We start from the raw sequence: 19,551 nt of genomic DNA on the forward strand, positions 1-19,551 counted from the left end.
GGCAGCCCAGGCTATCAGAGCTGCCTAGGACAGGTGCTGTGAAACTTTGAGCCCAGAGCACAGGTGCTCCTTGTCCTCTGGCTGCCTGTGAGCTGCCACTGGCTGGCTCTGCACAGGGCTCCCGAGGAAGGGCTCGAGCTGTACCTTGTCCCACTTCCAGGCTTCCCAGGAGCAAGATTCGTCGAGCTGGTCTCTGGAGCAGCTGAACCAGGACTCCTCTGAGGAATCCTCTGGCCAAGGGCACGCACTGGCCCAGGTGTGCCGTGAGAAGGAGCTGCTGGGCCAGAAGGCTGACCTTGAGGGCCAACTGGCAGCCACGGAATGGCTCCGACAAGACCTTTGCAGGCAGCTGGCAGAGACCAGGTAAGGGCAGGCAGCAGCAGAGCCTTTTCAGATGCTTTTACAGTCCATGCACAGAATATGGAAGCATCTCAAGAACAAGAATATGCCACAATGTGAAGGTTATTCTTCTGACACCTAAAGCCACCAAAGCTCTCGTGAGCTCCCGTTTGTGCCACTGAGCACACTCCTGTGGGAAGCCCAGAGCAATCCACCCAGCCTTGAACTGAGTAGTAGTTAAACCATGCAGATGCTGAGTGAAACCTCAAGTTTCTCTGGGGTTTGGTTCCTTGTTCTGGGCATTGAACAGCCCTCCTTCCTTACCAAGTAGCTTGACATGATCCTGCTCCTCAGGGCTGAAGCTTCGTCTTCAGCATTCCAGGCTCTTTCCTTGGCACGTTGGGAGTAGCACGCCGCCATTCAGGGGGAAGCCAGAGGCTCCTGCTGAAAACCTTGGGGGCTTTCTGCTTCCAAGCACACTCTTCAGAAGTGTGGGACAGGCCCTAGAGCTGGTTAGAGAGCAGCAGGGAAAGCTCTTTGGAATTCTCAACAGCCTGGCTGATTGTTGATGGGCACCCTGGTGCCAAACCTGCCAAGGTCCCTTTGGATGGTCCCTCTCACTGTGTAAAGAAGGACATGTCCCATGGGCCACTGCCTGCTTGGCCAGCAACACTAAAATAAAGGTGGCAAGTCTGCTCCATGACCTTGCAAGAGTTTAAACTGCAGTCCCTGCATTCAGGTGCTCGTTTTTCAGACAAAAGGGTGTTCTGATTTTTTACAAGTGCTGCCATGACCATGAGATTTTACTGTGTCATGCAAAGTCGTTCTGAAGTCTAAATACAGGGTGTCTGGAAGATGATGTACCTTTGTGTCCATTATCAAGAGCATTAAAAAATCAGCAGTCAGCCAGGACAAGAGTCTGTTGTGTCCCTCTACAGAGCATCTTGGAAGTGCTGGTGAGAGAAGGGCTGTGAGCAGGGGCTGGGCTTTTGCTCGTCGCTCCAGCCTGTTTGGACACAGCTCCCCCGTGTCCTAGGTCAGGATCAGCAAGTGAAGGTTTGGCTGTTGAGGCCAAGTTGGGCTGGGCTGTCTGTGCTATGCCAGGCCATAGGGAAGGCCTGGGCAGTCCCTCCGAGGGCCCTGCTCTACTGTAGAAATGGCACAAATGTGCCTTGTCTGGGCGAGTGTCCCCGTGACCCATTTCCCATACTCAGGTGTGGGGATCTTGAGCCACATTGTCCTGGAATAACCGGCTGTGGGAGTGTGGAGCAAGCAACTCATGTCTCTGTGTGTGAAACTTGTAGGTCAGCAAAGGAGAGCCTGGAATCCCGGCTGCTTGCTGCTCAGCAGCAGATATCTCAGCTGGAGGTGACCAGGAACCATCTGGAGGCTCAAGTGCTCTCAGTCACACAGGCCAAGGAGGTGATAGAAGGTGAGAACCTTGTGTGCTTTGTTTGTTGTGCTGCCCCTGCCTAGAGCAGCTAAGCACCCTGTAAAGCTGCCTCTGTCCACAGGGCTTCTGAGGAGTGGTGGGGCTGGTGGCACTCAAAGGGCCTGAGGTCAGTAAAATCAGTAGAGACTCTGACTCTTGCTGTTGGTCATGTTTGCAGGAGAAGTGAAGTGCCTGCAACATGATCTGGAAGCAGAGAGAGCTCTCAGGAGACAGGAAAGGGAAGACACAGCTCAACAGCTCCTGCAGGCAGAGCAGCAGCCTCACGAAAGCCTCAGGCTTCAGGGAACTGCTCAGCATCTGGAAATAAAGAAGCTCCTGCAAGACCTGGTAGGGGACAGTACACTTCTGAATTGTCCAAGCCAGCCCTGTGGGTTAGTTTAGCACAAGCAGAGCCTGAGGGTGTGAAAGGGCAGCAATCCTCTGCCAGAGGCCTCCCGCTGCTGGGCCGGGCAGCAGAGCCAGCAGCTCAGACTTGGCGGTGCCTGAAGGCTGCCAGGATGGTGCTGGGACAGTAAATGCAGCCACAGCTTCAGTGAGGGTGTAAGAGGAGTTCCAGAGCAGGTTGGGCAGTGCCCACCCAAAGCGTGGCAGCCCAGGGCAGGATTGTCCTCGAGTCCCACCTGCCACGGAGCAGATGCCAGCGTGGAGCAGATGCCAACAGCTGCTGGCTGCTGGCATGGGAACTCGGTTCCTTTCTTGCTGTGCTTCCACAGTGGACAGAGGGATTAGCTTTGGGCTGGAAGCAAATGGAACAGGCCCCTTATCCCTGGTCCTTCAGTCCTTGTGACTGGGGCGTCAGAGAGGGGAAGGTGACACGTCCTTTTCTGAGTGCTTGGACTCAACGCTTGGGAAGGTCTTTGCCAACAGAAGAGATTCCACGAGTCTGTGATTCTTGCACCTGCTGAGCCTCCTTTTGAATTCCACGACAGGACACAGTTTCTGGAGTGCTGTTGTCTTTTCCCGTTAGGGGTTGTGGGAGGGATGAAGCTTCACCTGTTTCAGCAAGGAGCTTGCCTGGGACTTCATCTTGCAAATTTTTCCTCCCCTCCTCAGGCAAAGGAGTGTGAAAGGCACCATGCAAAGACCCAGGATATGCTGGAGCAATGGGGAAAAGAGAAGGCAGAGAGAGAGCAGGAGCACAAGAAGGTACTGTTTGAGATGAGGCAGAAAGTTGCCACCCTGCTGGCCCAACAAGAAGAGGAACGAACTAGATTTGAAGATGCCAAGCGAGAGGTAATGATTGTGAGAGGAGAACTGGTGTGATTTTTTGCAAAGCTGGAGTTGTGGGAGATGGCAGGACATGGGGCTGTGGGCAGCATGCCCTCTGTGTCTTCTACATTGAATTAGGGGAGGTGAAAGCTGAACGGGGCTGTCTTTGGGACCAGGAATGAGCCTTCTCATAGGAAGCCAGGCAGAAACATCAGCTGTCAGCTGAGATACTTCTGCTGCTCTTGTGCTCTGTTGTTCTAAGATGTACCTCAGGGTACCTTCACTGTTCTCTTTCCTCTCCCCTTTTGGTGTTTACTGGCAGGTGTTCATAGCGAAAGTGAGTTTGTAGGTCTTTTCTTATGTGGCAAAGGGGAGGGCGCAGCAAGAACACTGACAAGAGAAAAATCTATTCAAAGACTTGCCTGGAGTATTTCTGAACAGTAACCCAGAGATGTCCTTGTGGCTGTGTTTTAAGTCACTTCCTGGGAAGCTGTGTCTGCCCTGGGGCAGGCAGTGGCCCAGGGGAGCAGCAGCCCAGTGCTGTGAGAGCACGTGAGCCCATCAGTCTTTGCCTCTGCCACATGGATGTTGCAGGAGAAGTGTGAAGCCCTCTGCTCTTTCCTTCTGTGCAGGTGCTGCTGGAAGAGCAGAAGGAGAAGATTGCTTTATCAGAGGCACTGCTCCAAACTCAGGGAGAGCTCAGCCGAGCCCACCAGCAGGTCCAGCAGCTCAGGCAGGAGCTGAAAGAGCAGCAAGAGAAGGGGCAGGTCAGTGTGAGTAGGCAGCAACAGAGGGCAGGGCAGTGAGAAGGGCACCAAAGGCAGCTCCTGGCACTGAGGAGGCAAGGGCTGCTTCAGGCCCTGGGAGCACAGAGCCTGGTAAGCTCCAGAGCTCAGCCTCAGGAAGGAAGGTTGCAGTGGAAGCAGAGCTGGGTAGAGAAGCAAAAAGAAGCAGCTGAAGCAATGGGATTTTGAGGCAGCAAGTTGAACAAGCTGAGCCAGAGGGCAGGTCCCGGGAAGTTGCTCTGCATTTTCTTGCCAGACCATTGTGACAAATCTGCAAGCTGAGCTGCAGGCAGCTCGCAGTGAAGTCCAGGCAGCACAGAGGAGGCACGAGGAAGAGCTACAAGGCCTCAAAAAAGAAATGAATCTCCTCCTTGAGCACATGGAGGCTCTGCAAAAGCAGGTGAGTGAAACAGCAGTGGCACTGCAGCCATGCAGAGAGGGGTCTGTGGCATTCTTGCTTTTCCATGGCAGAGCAGCAGCTGATGGGGTGATCCCTGGGGCTGTCTCAGGCTCTGGGGGCTCCATGGCAGCTGCTCTGAAGGACACCCAGTGCTCTGCTGAATCTCAGCTGCTGCTCTGGACAGCTGGGCTAGTCCTCCGCGCTGTTGGCCAGCAAGCATCAGCATGGATTCCTGCTGGCCTCTCCTTGCTAGCCTTGGTGTGGGAGGTGCTTTTTCAGGTGCCCTTGGTGGTGGGCCACTTGGAAACTGCAAAAAGTTGTCCATATCCAGTGTGAATCTGGTGCTCTCAGGACAGGGAGAAATGGAGAGTTGTCCTCTGCCTTTCCTCACAGCCTGTGCTGTGGCTGACAGTGACAAGCTGTGGCTGTAGCCTCTGACTGCTTTGTTCTGTTTGACTGGAGGTGGGAGAGTTGACATCTCAGCTGGCAGCCACCCAAGAGTCCCAGGAAATGACTGTCCAGAGAGCCCAGCAAGATGTGAGGGAGGCCCAGGAAGAGTCCAGGCAGAAGCAGTTGGAGCTTGAGCACACCCAGAAGATGCTGGAGGAGGCAAAACATCAGAACAAGGAGCTGCAAGTGCATCTGCAGAACATGGAGAGGGAATGGAATCGATGGGAAGAAATGGCTCAGGAAAATTCAGAACTGCAGGCTTCTGTGAATGTCCTAGAGAGTGAAAAAGCCAGGTAAATGAAAGCCTGTGGGACTCTGCATTGTGGTGAATGGATTCCCTCTTTGCCATCTTTGCACCTGCCAGGGGCTCTGGCAGCATTTCCTAAGTGGCAGATTCTGAACTCTGGGTGCAGTCACTTCTCATGGTCTGGATGTTGTCTTTCATTTTCTTTTCTTTTAAGCCTTCAGCTAGAGTTTTTCTGCAGTCAAAGTCTTTTGGGGTAGCCCTTTCCCTCTAGGGGGTATTGTGTTGTTAGGTGGGTGTGTTGGCACTGCCCAAGCTGCATTATAAGGAACTGGATTCATCCATCAGCCCCACTTTGGCTCCTGTACCTTGAAGCCTTTGGGATGTGGATCAGCCTGGCTTCTGATGCTTTTTCTGGCCAGAACCATCTTAAGGCCCTGCTTGCTGATCTAGGCCAGATTGCTCTCGGAGGCAGCCCAGAAACAAGAATGGCTCTGTGGCATGGTTCCTCCTAAAATGTGCCCCGGGGCCTGGAGGGGGTCAAGCAGGCTCCCTGCCACCCTGCACAGTCACAGGCATTACTGACTGTGCAAAGAATGCAGAAACAGGACCAAGGGATGGGGGCTCCTCCAGCTGATCGAGTCCTGCCAGTCTTCATTGCCACAGGATTCTTCTTCCAACACAAAGACAAAGGAAAGGCAGGGCACTCCTGCTTGCTTGGAGCCTTCTGCATCTGCCATCAGCTTTTGCTCCAAGCCTTGGCTGCCACTTGGGCCTCTGTTTCTCAGGCTGAAAGTAGGATGAGTGCTGGTAAACTTTAGGAAACTCGCCAGAGATCCCCTGGCTGTAGGGTGCTGCTCCTCCTGCCTGGACATAGAAGATGGGGAAAGGAAATGTCTCTTCCATGTTGACCAAACCTCCCTGCCTTGGAGCCTCGATAGTCAGAAGAAAATTGTTCCTCTCCTCTAAAGTCTTCATTGCGAGACTTCATGAGGTTTGTATTCACATTCCCATCTCAAAGAGAAGGTAGGGTGTGTAGGCAGGAACTCCCTGTTCTTTCAGGAGCAAAAGTAGAGTAGGCACATGCTGGGCTGTGACTGCAGGGGGAACAAGCAGCCAAGTTGTTTAGACAAACCTCACCAGACAGAGTGGTTTTTCCCTGAGGTTCTGCAAGTCCTAAGAGCTTATAGAATGTGATATCATATAATAATGAGTTCCTTGCTTCCATTCTAGGCTGCTTGTGTCTCTGGAGAAGAACCAATGCCTCAAAACACTGGAAGAGAAGAACCTGGCACTGAACTATCATGTGTCTCTGTGTCAATCTGCTCTTCGGGAGGCTGGACAGCTCTCTTCAAACCTCGCTGGACAACTGCAGGAGCTCAACACCCAGGTAAGCTGTGCAGTGGCATCCTCTTCTCCAGGGACACACAACACCACCTTTGGCTTGGCAGCCCCAAGCTCTTTCCCCTCCCGGCAGCATCCACAGCTGCCGTGTTCTGCCCGGGGCTGCTGCTGCACCCTGAGGCCCAGGCTGGATCTGCTGTCTGCTGCCGAAGTTTTGCACCGTTCTCTCCTGGCTCCCAGCAGGAAATCTGGGAGGGGAAGCAGCAGCAGCCTCCTCTGGAGCTCCTCTGTCCCTCCGTAAGCAGTGTTGTCCCAGACAGAGTTGGTGCCTGTGCTGGCACTGAGCAATGTGGGGACACAGAGGTGGCTGTGGCAGGCTGGGCAGGGCACTTCCAGCACAGCCATCTCAGCCAGCTGCTGTTCAGAGCTGCAGCCTCAAGGATGCCCACTGCCTCCCTTTCCCTCTTTTCTCTACATTTGTCTCCATTGGAATCCTTGCTTCCATTCATTCTGGTTTTGGCATGGCTTTTGCCTGAAATAATTTCTCCTTCGTTCCTCTCCCTGCGGCCCCCTCTGCGGCCTCAGGAGCAGCCCTGTCCCTGAGGCTCTGTGCATCCATCTTCCAGATCCAGGCCCTGCAGGATGCACTGCTGCAGATGGAGGCTTCCCAGGCAACTGAAGAGCAGCAGCTGCTGAAGGAACTGGAGGAGTCTCGAGCAGGAGAATGTGCTTTGAGGGACTCAATGGACGTGCTGGAGGCTGAGGTGTCTGAGCTGCGTGTGAGGCTCCAGAGCTTGGATGACAAAGCTCTTGCCTCGGCCATAGAGTGTAAGGTCATGGAGCTGGAGCTGAGGAAGACACAGTCTGAGAGAGACAAACTCAGAGCCCGCAACCTGAAGCTGCAGGAGGAATTGGAGGAAAGGGAGCAAGGTACAGCTTCTCCTCTGCCACTCACTGCCCCATGCTGTCTCAGCAGCGAAGGAGCTGTAGCTGGGTGCCTCAGCTCGATTCCCCCAAACTCCAGGCCCTGCCAGAGCCTCCAGGGCCATTGGGCTCTCTGAGCAGGGCTGCACAGGCATCCCCTCTCCTTTGTCCCTCCTGGATTGCTCACTCTGCACAAGGCCAAGAGAAAACACACTTTCCTAGCCCTCTGAACCTTGCCCCTTTCATTCCTGCTTTTCTCTCTGCCTGGAAGTTTCCTTCATTTCTGTCAGCTTTGGAGCCCTTGTGTGCTTAGGGCCTGGCAAACACCGGCAGGCAGAGAAGACAGTGCTGTTGTCTCTGCAGGATGCACATCAGTGTGACTTTGCTTTGCTTGTCCCCTTCTCCTTCTCCTTCCCCTTCCCTGCTGCAGATTGGTGGAACGCAGCAGTCCAGCAGATTTCTCGAGAAGCTGCCCTGGAGAAAGAGGCCACTGAAAGACAGGAAGAGTCCGTGACTCTTCGTCAGGAGGTGGCATCTCTGAAGAGGAAATTGGAGAACCTGGAGAAGGAAAGGAAGGATGTGCTGGTGAGATTGGCAGATGCCTCAGAGGGCTGATTCCCATCTTTGTTTGGACCTTTTGGTGATAGTTCTAAGGAGGAGATTTTTCCAGTTGAACTTTTCCAATTGAATTCTTTTGAATAAGGAGGAGATGTTGTACTCATGCCAAAGCCAATTAATGCTGAGGCTGCTGATTTTCCTCCATGCTGGGCTTCTGTTTCCTAGAAGCTTTAGTTCTCAATATGCACAATCTCTCTATGGACATTGCATGGTGTGGGGAATTCCTTGTGTCCAAACCCACGTCCAGATTCCTAAATATCTGCAGGGGAAGGAGGGGTGAGCTGACCAAGTTTGCTGTTAATAGAAAGGTGTTTGGCCTTGGCCATCTGAGAGCAGCCAGTGGGGAGAGAAGAGAGGAAAGCCAAGTGCTGATCCACACCAGGACATGAGCCTGCAAGGGAGAACTCATCCTGAGTGGCAGCAGAGAATGACAGACTGATCTGGCCATTGCTGCTCCAAGAGAGGGCAGTGGGGCTCTCAGGGATGGAGCCATGGAAACTCTATATGGGAGAGGTGGAACACCACTCCTGTCAGCCCAGCCCCAGGGAAGGAAATGCTGGGGGTGTTTGCTCTTGCCTTCCTCCCTGATGGAGAGCACGTCCTTGTGGCACTGCCTAAATCCTGCTTAGCATGGACTTGAAATCCTGGCTGCAGTTCTGGCAGCTCCTGCCCAAAGGAGCACTGGAACTGAGCTGCAAGAGGTCGGGGAAGGGCAGAAAGGAAGCTGGGACAGGCTGAGCGAGCTGGGCAAGAGCAGCATCAAGGGGGGAACCAGCAAAGGTCTGCAGCATGCCGAGGGGCAGAGAGAGAGGGGCAGCCTGTGCCTGCCCCTGCAGCAGGAGTCCAGATCTGCTCTGAAAAGCAAACCTAGAGAGGGAGTGAGTGACCCTTTTTCTCCCTGTTTTGGCAGCATGAACGAGAACTGAACCAGCAGCACATGATTGATGTGGAAAGGAAGAGTGAAATGCATGCACCTGATAGGCCAAATCACCGGGAAAGAACTCAACAATTGGACACTGAAAGGGAAATCAAGCAGGAAAAGTTGGAGCATGGGACAGCTGCTTTGAAGGAAGGAAGAGGGAATGCTCTGAGTGCTGCACTGAGCAAGTGTAAAATTGCCAAAGGGTGTCTGCAGAAAGGCTTGGCCTTCCTGAAGGGAGAGTCTGGTATCCAGGCAGGCACTGGCATTGGTCTTCAGACAACTCCAGTGTCCCTGAACTATTCCAGTGCTTCTTCCCATGAAGAGGTGGGTCTCTATCCCCGTCAGTCCAGGCCTGCTTGGGTAAAGCAGCCTGGGCTGCAGCAGGCAGCCTTGTCTGTCTGCCTGGCTCCAGCCAGAGGCCACTGACTGCCAGATTGTTTCCTGGCTCGCCCAGAATGACTGATCCAGCTCTGGAGCAGTTCAAATCAGCTCCAGGCCAAAAACTGGGCATGGGGAGCTGCTTCTCCCGTGCCCATGCAACACATGGGGGTTTGGATTTGGTGTGGGAAGAAATGAAGCAGGTGAGCAGAGTGATGGACTAAACCCAGCTGAGTTTTGTGCTGAGAGGGCTGAAAAGCAGCTGCCCTGTTTGTGCTTGGAGGATGCTTCCCAAGATGGAAATTTCTGAGGGACAGCTTCTGTGGTGTTTGAAATATGGGCATCATCTCCTCTCTGCATACCCAGCAGGATGTGGAAGCACAAGTGGAACAGCTGTTAGGTGGCTCAGGGACCAGCCTGGAACCCAAGCAACCAACTGCATCACTGGAAAAGGAGAAGAGAGAGAGGCCTGAATTACCCACTGAGCCCAGAAGAAGTGGTGAGCAGGTAAAATTGGGCTTTTCCTGCCTCTGCAGAGCCTCAGCTTCCTCTGGAACACAAGCTCCTGGTATCAGGAAAGAAGAGTTGGAGGAGTTTCAAGGCCTCAGCATTGCTGGACGGCCCCTTCAACCTTGGGCTTTGTTACCCACATTGTGCTCTTCTCCTGACTGGAACACTCTGAAGTTTGGGAGAGGGAGAGTTTGCTCCCTGACCCTGGGCTGCCTGTGCAGGAGCTTGCTGTTCAAATCAGCTCCAGGCCAAAAACTGGCATGGGGAGCTGCTTCTCCTGTGCCCACCCAAGGGGAGGCAACACATGGGGGTTTGGATTCTGGGTGCAAATAATGGAGCAGGTGAGCAGAGTGATGGACTAAACCCAGCTGAGTTTTATGCTGAGAGGGCTGAAGAGCAGCTGCCCTGTTTGTGCTTGGAGGATGCTTCCCAAGATGGAGATTTCTGAGGGACAGCTTCTGTGGTGTTTGAAATATGGGCATCATCTCCTCTCTGCATACCCAGCAGGCTGCTGGAGCACAAGTGGAACAGCTGTTCCATGGCTCAGGGACCAGCCTGGAACCTAAGCAGCTGGCTGCATCAGCAGAGGAGAAGAGAGAGAGTCCTGAATTATCCACCGAGCCCAGAAGAAATGTCGAGCAGGTAAATTGAGTTTTTCTATCTCTGCAGAGCCTCAGGCTCCTCTGGAACTTGGCACCTCAGCCCAGGCAGTGCTTTGGAGACCTCTGCTTGTTTCCTTGCCTCTCCCTATCCCTGCTGTGGGCTCACCCTTTTGTTTGTTCTTTCTCTTGGGCAGCCCATGGCTTTCACAAAGGCACCTTCACTTCGCTGCCTCCCTCCCTGGCCCTGTGTCCCTGCACACACACTGGCCTCTCTTGCACAGCCCCCAGTGAGGGCTTTTTGCCCCCAGTTTTGTCTAGTGCAATTTGAGGTCTCAGAGCAGAGATCTCCTTGCCATGATGCCCAGAGGTCCTTTTGCCCCATGTTTGCTGATCGGTTTCTGTGATCCTCTCTCCCATCCAATGTGCAGGTGGAACCTGAAAGGAGAAGAATCAGAACTTTTAGGAGAGTGTTCCCCCCAGACTACATTATGTTTCCTGTCCACAAGTCTGCCCATCGAAATCGAAATCTTCTACAATAGAACAGTCCTCCAGTAGCTCAGGGGAGCAGCAGCCTGCCTGCTGATGCACAGCCTGTGGAGAAAGGTCTCTGTGGCCCAAATGTGTGCTTTGGAAATCAGAGTTGGGTTCCTAAATCCCATCGGAATTCTCTCTAACTGACCTGTGGTGGCTGAGGGATGTACGTGGGAAGGCTTTGCCGGCCTTGAACTGGACTTGTTGCTCATCTGAGCTCTGTTCTGTCTGGGAGCCTGTTCCTTTCCCCTTGCCCCAGGGTAGAGTGTTGGTGAGGGCTGGAGCTGGAGGCTGTGTCTGCCCCGGGAGCCGGTACCGTGGGGCTGCAGCTGCTCCTGCCAGCGTGGGCTTGTCTGAGCCGGGCCTTGTGCCTCTTTCAGGTGTCCCTGCTGCAGGCACAGCTGGCCAAGGACCGACAGGACCACCTGGAGAGCTGTGCAGGCAGCAGGCAGGAGACACGAGGCGCAGAAAGGACCTCCTTGCTTCCTGAACGTCTCAGAGAGGAGGCAGGCTGCAGCTGGATGCAGGCTTAGACTTAGTCAGTAGTTTATCTTTAAAGGATAGCATAGGTGCAATTGAACCTTTATACAACTGTGTTCCATAGGATGAAAGATATATTTATAGAAAAATAAAGAGTTTATTATGATCATGATTAAACTAATAGATCTTTCTCAGGTTATTCACTACCCAGTACAGAGAACTATAACTTCCAGTATAGTGCATTATATTTTGAAGCAACATTGCCCCAATTCTAGTCAAGCCAGCAAAACCAATTCTTACAGATTGATGCTATTCACCCAAACCAATGACCATGGGCAAACATTTCTCTCAGCCTCAAGGCATTACCTTGAGAGGCATCCTCACTGCAGGGAGGAATCTGCTGAAGGGAGACATGTGACATGAACCACTTTGGTGAGAGCAGGAGAAACCTGCCGTGCGTGGAGCTTTTCCATTTGTTCTTAGGAAACTGCTTATTCTCAGAGTCCCAGAATCTTGGGCTGGGGGAGGCTGGAGGCACCTCTGCAGGTCACCTTGCCCAGACCCTGCTCCATCAGGGCCACCCAGAGCCAGCTGCCCAGGATGTGTCCAGGGGGCTTTTGAGTGTCTCCAGGGATGGAGACTCCACCACCTCCCTGGGCACCTGCACCAGTGCTCGGCCACCCTCCCAGTGCAGAAGTGTCTCCTGAGCTCGGAGGGCCCCTCCTGTGTGTCACCTGGTGCCTGAGGCCCCTGGGGCTGTCCCTGGCTCTGTCCCCTCTGCAGCCTCCCCCCGGGTGTTTATCCCCAGGGATGAGATGCCCTGAGCCTGCTCTGCTCCAGGCTGGGCAGTGCCAGCTCCCTCAGCCTCTCCTCATGGCAGAGGTGCTCCAGTCCCTCCATCATCTTCATGGCCCTGAGCGGGACTCTGTCCAGTCTGTCCCTGTCTCCTGTACTGGGCAGCCCAGCTCTGGGCCCAGCACTCCAGGGCTGGCCTCACTGGTGTGGAGCAGAGGGAAAGGATCCACTCCCTTCACCAGCTGTGTCACAGCTGCCAGTGCAGCCCAGGACGCTGTTCTGCATTGTTGAAGGAGGGCATTGCTGGCCCGTGGGCATCCTGGTGGCCAGCAGGACCCTGCCAAACTTCAGTTTTTCAACTGGGTGGCCCCCAGCAGATACCAGTGCCTGTGCCTGTTCCTTCCCAAGGACACAGCTCAGCACTTGTCATTGAACTGTCACCCTTGTTGAACTTTCCCTCTGGATGGCCAACCCTGCCCTCCCTCCCTGGAAGCTTCCAGTGGAATGGGAGAGTCATTGGCCAGTTCTTTGCATCTCCATTGCCCCACGGGCAATTCATTCCCCACGGGCAATTCGTTCCTGCCCTCTCCTCGCCACATCCCCCTTTTCAGGTAAGAAATGGGAGAAAATCCACCAGGAAAACCCTCCAGACACACAACATTTTCCACCGTGAATTTTTTCCCATACCAACATCTTACATCAAACTTTTACTTTTTACCTATATACATACATATAGTATCCTAATTATATGCATACATACATGCAGCTATCTATACAGGCACAGTGTTCTGGGCAATTAACCCCAAAACAAGGTCCACTGAAGATATTCATTGTGTTTATCCATCTTTCTACATCCCCCACCAAGTGCAACCTGGTCCCTGAGCAAAGACAACCCCACGGATGGGTTTGTCTTTGCTCGAGGCAGAATTAACCCAAACAGTCTTTCCTAGAGTACCTCTCCTATGCACCACCAGGACCTTGTCTCCATCTGCTGTACACAAGGGTTTGGATTGGGCATGGCCAGCTTGGTTGGTGGAATCTCTGCTATTAACTAACCAAGCAGCCTTTGCTAAATGCAGCTCCCTCTGCTTGACGATCCCATCCCCCCATTGCCTTCGATGTGTTTTTGAAGAGTTCATTGCACCGCTCAATTTTTCTGGCAGCTGCTGCATGGTTGGGAATGTGATACACCCACTCAATGCCATGTGCTCTAGCCCAAGTGTTTATATGGCTGCCTTTGAGATGAGTCCCTTTGTTGGACTCAATTCTCTCACAGGTACCTCCTGCCTCCAAAGGACCTGCTTTTCAAGGCCCAGGATGGTGTTCTGAGCAGTGTTTGAGCTGTGCCTTGTGTTGCCAATCCAAACCTATCTGTAACACCTTGATTTTTGCAGCCTGATCCACCTGTTCATTATTTCAGTGTTCCTCATTAACCCAACTCATGGGCATGTGGGCACTGACATGACAGACTTTCCCAGGTAGCTTCTCTACTCGAGTGACAATGTCTTGCCATTCATCAGCAGCCCAGATTGGTTTTCCTCTATGCTGGCAATTGGCCTTTTTCCACCTTTCCAGCCAGAAAAGGCCTCCACAGAGCATTGTCTACCATCCAGAAGTCAGTGTAGAAAGAGAGTTCTGGCCACTTCTCTCCCTCAGCAATGTCCAGGGCCAACAGAACAGCTCTGAGTTCAGCAAGTTGGCTCAATCCACCTCCTGCTTCAGTAGCTTCTGCAGCCGCTCCCTTGGGGCTGCATACAGCTGTTTCCACTTTCAGTTCATCCTTCCAATGTGCCAGGAAGTGTCAGTGAAAAGAGCCTAGCGTGTTTCTTCTTGTGGCACTTGGTTGTGAGGTGGAGCTTCCTCAGCACACGGCACCTGTTCCTGCTCTTCTTTTTCCAGTAGACCAAAGTTCTCACCTTCAGGCCAATTCATAATTATCTCCAAGATCCCAGAGCAATTTGTGTTTCCAATACTGACGTGCTGTGTGGTGAGAGTAACCCATTTCCATTTGCTCCATGTGGCATCAGTGGCATGATGGCTAGAGGGAACCTTTCCTTTCAACATCCACCCAGCACCGGCAGTCAGGGTGCCAGGAGAAGTTGTACCTCTATGCTGGTCACCTCTGAGGCAGCCTGAACTCCTTCAGAGGCTGCCAGGATCTCCTTCTTGGTGGGAGCATAGTTGGCTTCAGACCCTCTAACTTCAGCTCCAGAATCCAAGTGGTTGGCCTCGAGTCTCCCCAGGCACCTTCTGCCAAAGGCTCCAGGACAAGCCATTGTTCCCGGCTCCAGAGTAAAGCACATTCTTCACCTCTTGTCCCATCCTGACTGGGCCAAGGGCTACTGCATGAGCAATCTCCTGCTTGATCTGGGTGAAGGCTTGTTGCTGTTGAGGGCCCCAGTGGAAATCCTTCTTGTGGGTTACCAGGTAGAGAGGGCTCGCAGTTTGGCTGTACTTAGGAAGGTGCATTCTCCAAAAACTTTGGCGCCTAGGAAAGCTTGTGTTTTCTTCTTGTTGGTCGGTGGAGACCTTGCTGTGATCTTGTTGATTACCTTAGTGGTATCTGGTGGTGTCTGTCTTGCCACTTTATTCCCAGGAATTGCATCTCTCAGGCAGGTCCTTTGACTTTGCTCTTTTTAATGGTGAAGCTGGCTTCCAGCAGAATCTGGATGATTTTTTCCCCTTTCTCAAGTACTTCCATTGCCGAGTTCCCCCACACAGCAATGTCATCGGTGTACTGCGGATGCTCCTGTGCTTTGCCCTTTTCCCGTGCAGCCTGGATCAGTCCATGGCAGATGGTGGGGCTGTGTTTCCACCCTTGGGGCAGTTGGTTCCAGGCATACAGCACAGCCTCGAGATGAAGGCAAACTGAGGCCTGCATTCTGCTGCCAGAGGAATGGAGAAAAATGCACTGGCAATGTCAAGAGTGGCATACCACTTTGCTGCACCTTGGACTCCAGCTCGTACTGGAGCTCTAACATGTCTGGCACAGCAGTGCTCAAAGGTGGAGTCACTTTGTTCAAGGTATGATAGTCCACCATCAATCTCCATTCTCCTTCAGACTTTTGAAGGGTGAGTGGGCTTTGCTGACCACTCCTTGGCTCTCCAGCTCTTGGATCATCTTATGGATGGAAATCACAGCATCTCGAGTTGTTCTGTATTGTTGGCAATGCACTGTTGAAGTGGCAATTTTGCTCTTCTCCCTTCAGAAGTCCTATTGTAGTTGGATTCTCAGACAGTCCCGGCAAGGTGTTCAATTGCTGGATGCCTTCTGTCACTGCAGCTGCTATCCCAAATGACCACCTGAGTCCTTTTGCATCTTGAAAATACCCCCATCAGAGGTAATCTATGCCCAAAATGCATGGGGCCTCTAGGCCAGTCACAATAGGGTGTTTCTTCCACTCATTTCAAGTCAGGCTCACATCAGCGTCCACCAAGGAAAAGTCCTGTGAGCCTCCTGTCACACCAGCGATAGAGACAGATTCTGCCCCTACGTGCCTCAATGGAATTAACGTGCATTGCACACCAGTATCGACCAAAGCCTTATATTTTTGTGGTTCTGATATGCCAGGCCAAGAAATCCACACAGCCCAGAAAACATGATTTTCCTTCGCCTCTACCTGGCTAGAGGCAGGGCCCTTCTAATCCTGTTTATCTTTCTTTCCTTGGGCATATGTCTTAGAGGTTCCTTCAAGGGGATTGGACATGTCATCATCATCATACCTGGCAGCTTGCTGACAGGCAACTGGAGCTGCTTTCCTTTTGGTGGAACTTCCTCTCCGAGTCTTGTCTTCCTTCAATTCACGTACCTGTTGTGCCAGATCAGCAGTAGATTTTCCGTCCCTTCTCCTCATGTTTTCTCCACAATCACGCTGGAAGAAGCATAGCTCAGCTCGTGGGGTGCTCCTTCTCTCCCCATCTGGGCAATATCTGCCTTGGATACCAGGGCCTCTAATTTGTACTGCCGAGAGTTGGAGAAGGTCCTCTTTAATCTCCTCCCTGAGTTTCTTATGATTCTCCTCTATCTTGTCTTCTAATTTCTGCAGACGGGTTTCCACCGCTGCGATTCTGGCATGTGTTGGGCCATGTATAGCATCTGCATATGCTCGGAGCTTCTTCACCATATTGAGCACGGTCTCATCTCTCTCATCCTGCTTCATTACTGCTAAAGCATGTGGCCCAAGCCATACAAGTTTTCGCCACATCACAGATGTACATGGTACCAAGTCTGGATTCCTAGTTGTTATGTCATCTGAGAAGATAAACTCTGCCACTGCCATTTCTCTCAGGCGTTGGATCCCGTGTTCTATAGTCTTCCACTGGCTCTGCTGCATACAAAGATCATCTGCACACAGGTATCTTTGTGCTACACTTTCCAGGACTCGTGCCCATAGGCTGTGAGGGTAGCCCCCCTCATCATTCCTTGGTCGATGACAGGATCATGTGACAGGGATCCCAAATGTCTCGCTTCAGCGCTGTCCAGAATTGTAGCCTCGCCCGCAGCATCCCAAAGACACACCAACCAACTAATTATAGACTCATCAGGTTGTCAAGTGTAATCCTTTCTTAGGTCTAAAAGGTCCTTCAGGGAAAAGGATTCAATATTGGCTTCTGATCTTGTACCTGTTGCTTTGACTCCTGATTTTATGTCATGCGGCGTTGAGGGTCCTTCTCCTGCATCATCATCATTGTCATCCACTGATCTCCTGGTCTTGTCTGTGCACTTTCCACTTCTCCTGCTAGCAGCAGCAGCCATTGGTTGAGGCTTATTGTCTGGTTTAGCTGCTGCCTTCGAGCCTGGGCTGTTGGCTGCAGCCTGAGTGACTGGGATAGCTGCTGATTTATTTCCCTGTCCCTGTTCCTCTGTCTGCTGCCCTGCAGTATCTAGCAGGGTGTGATAAGCATATGCCAGGGCCCAGCTCAATGCCATGATCTTTTTCTCCTTAGAGTTATCATGGCACTTCTCTTTCAGGTACTTCGCCCCCTCAGATGGGTTCTGAATTTGTTCACATGGAAAGCCCCAGGCTACAGGGTGAGAAAATTCCTTTCAGACTTGGCCCATATGCTCCCATTTCCCACACCACTCAGGATTTTCCACACCTGGGTCAGGGCTCTCATTAGCCCCTCTAGAAATCTCAGCCCTCATTCTAGAGAAACTGCAGACTGTATAGAGAAAGCTTACCAGATTAAATACCAGAAAGATGGTCTCCTTAACATTAAGGGGAAACTGAACATTCTCCAATAGGAATGTTACAGATTCAAAGGAGAAGAAGGAAAGTAAAGTCTGAAAAGCCTCATACCCTGCTTCTCCTCTAAGAAATTGGGAGCATAATCATACCCATGAACCGTACATTCCTTGACCAGACTCCAGCCCCTTTATAAACCCCCTGCAAGCCATTACCACCAAGCCCAGCCCAACGGATATTCTGGCCAGTGCCCCTCTGCTGCAAAAACTACGTAGTAGGGACAATACCAGAACTAATTCTGGATAAGAAAATAAACCTAGGGACCATATAGGTATTAATACCTCCAAAAACCCAAGGGAACAGAAACACATGCAGGTCTCCACCCCAAGAGACATTATGAATTCAAACAACATAGCCAGCAACTGCTCTATACCAACACAGAGCAAATGGAACCAAAATATTATTAGAACAGGGGGTTTTCCACTCTCTCGAGTCCCACATTGGGCACCAAAATATTTGCTCTGGTTTCAGGCAAATTTGGGAGAAAACCTCCAGAAGGAGCCCCCAGAAAGCAAAACCCCCCACGGCCCCTCCCCAACCTGGTTCAGGAAGAATGTACTCAAGAGTAGTGGAAAAAACCTGTTGATTTAACAGGCAAAGCACTCCCCAGCACAAAAAAATGAACAACACCAGATGACAAAAACTTTCACCGCTCTGAAGTGATGACAAATTCAGAAAGTTCCTCCTGGGAGTGGTCGCCCTGTTCTTGGTCTCCAGTGCTAGGGATAGCTGCTGCAGGTCACAAAATGCAGGCTCTCAGTGTTTCTCAGTGTTTCCCAGGTCCCATTCCGGAGCAGGTTTGAATGGTGTTCAGGAAAGGGAAAGAAAAACAGTCCAGGGAAAAAATTGGACTGCCTAGCTAAATTAACTAATAAGCAAAAGCAAAGGCAAAAGCCAAAAGCAGGAGCGATAGCAAGGCTAAAGGAAGCAAGCCAGCAAGCAAGCCCTAGCCTCTCCTAGACACAGAGCATGGTAGGGGGAGGTGAGCCAGCTGATAACAAGACAAAACAAACCTTCACTTTTTAGATCCAGTCCAGAAGGCACAGAACATAACATCAAGCATAAACAGAACACATGACCGGGGATACAAGCACCATAATGTCACCTTAGAACACCTTGTCAGGGTCATTATGGTGTCCATCCCTTGCAAAAAGTGTCTCCAATACTGCCATTTGTCTCAGCATTGGAGGTCAGGAGTTTCCTGTTGTTTTCTTTTTCTTTTCTTTTCTTTCTCTTAGGAAAAGGATGTGCTGGTGAGATTGGCAGATGCCAGAGTGTCACGGTGCCTGTCCCAGTGTCTGGCTTGCCCAGTGCTTGCCATCTTGTCCCCTCCAGACGCCATTTTGTGGGTTAGGGGAATTAGGGGTTTGGGGGTCTGGGGAATCAGGAATGTTAAAATGAACTGAAGATTTTCAGGAAAGGAATGTATGTTTTGGCATAAAGCGGGGACTGGAAAAATCTTGAGGAGCTGGGCCTGGAATCTCCAGTTGGGGGGATCTGGAATTCTGAGGAGAGCCGGGGAGATTGTGGCAACTCCGTGTGAATTTGCAGGTTGCTCCCCTCAGAATCCCAGCTGTAGGAGAGGCAGGAGAGGGAAGAGGGCTAGGACGGGGAAAAACTGGGGATGAACTTTGCAAACAGGGCTCTTCCTCCATTCTCTGTTTTGTGTTGCAGAATTTCTGAGAGACAGAGGCCATGATTTATGTTTGGAATGAGGTTTGAGCTACCCAGTCAGACTAGGCCCCTGATAAGTGGCCTTGATGGGGCCTCAAAGCCTTTGATGCAGTGAGAATTCAGTTGTGGCGCAGATAGAAATTGTGTCAAGGTAACTACAAAGTAATGAGCTATCCGAGCATGAATTAGAGTAGAGCTGCAGTGTGAAAAGTTTAGCCACCTTAAGGAAAAGGTAAACAATGTTAATGTGCCAATCAGAGTGTCTTTGTAACTGTAAACTATGTAGAAGCTTATATAAACTACCAGTTTATCTTGAATAAAGGGAGAACATTTGATTAACCACATTGGTTAGATCTGCGTTTGTCTTGTCCAGCTTCCCATTTTCCTGAGATTTCCCTGGCTTCTGTTTTGATTTTAACATAGTGCAAATTTGGAGACTCCAAAATGTCATTTTCGAGATGGAGCTGCTCCCGGTCTTGCCTAATTGGGTTAATTTTTGTCCAACTCTGTCCCAGAATTCGATACTTGTGACTGTCTCAGGAGCAGCAACTTCGGGGAAGTGGAGGAAGAGCCACCAAACTAAATCTTTAACCTGGGATTTTCTAACACAAACACCCTCCCAGTCAGGACACCCACAACTTGGAGGT

General features: G+C 51.7%; 1 protein-coding gene across 2 annotated transcripts; it reads left to right on the forward strand.

Moving 5' to 3' along the window:
- Positions 1-238: 238 nt before the first annotated feature.
- On the forward strand, positions 239-5,197 carry LOC146765691 (uncharacterized). Of its 2 annotated transcripts, XM_085557902.1 has the most exons (4): positions 239-3,025; positions 3,634-3,768; positions 4,043-4,186; positions 4,649-5,197. In XM_085557902.1, the coding sequence occupies exons 1-4, from the start codon at positions 2,774-2,776 to the stop codon at positions 4,931-4,933; spliced, it is 816 nt and encodes a 271-aa protein (XP_085414028.1). In that variant the 5' UTR covers positions 239-2,773; the 3' UTR covers positions 4,934-5,197. The 2 variants fall into 2 exon arrangements, with proteins under 2 accessions (XP_085414028.1, XP_085414030.1); XM_085557904.1 differs by lacking the exon at positions 3,634-3,768 and having other exon boundaries at positions 2,774-3,025; positions 4,649-4,933.
- Positions 5,198-19,551: the final 14,354 nt, after the last annotated feature.

The sequence above is a fragment of the Lonchura striata genome, chromosome 20 (genome assembly GCF_050655825.1).
Source record: "Lonchura striata isolate lonStrDom1 chromosome 20, ASM5065582v1, whole genome shotgun sequence".
Classification (NCBI taxonomy): Eukaryota; Metazoa; Chordata; class Aves; order Passeriformes; family Estrildidae; genus Lonchura; species Lonchura striata.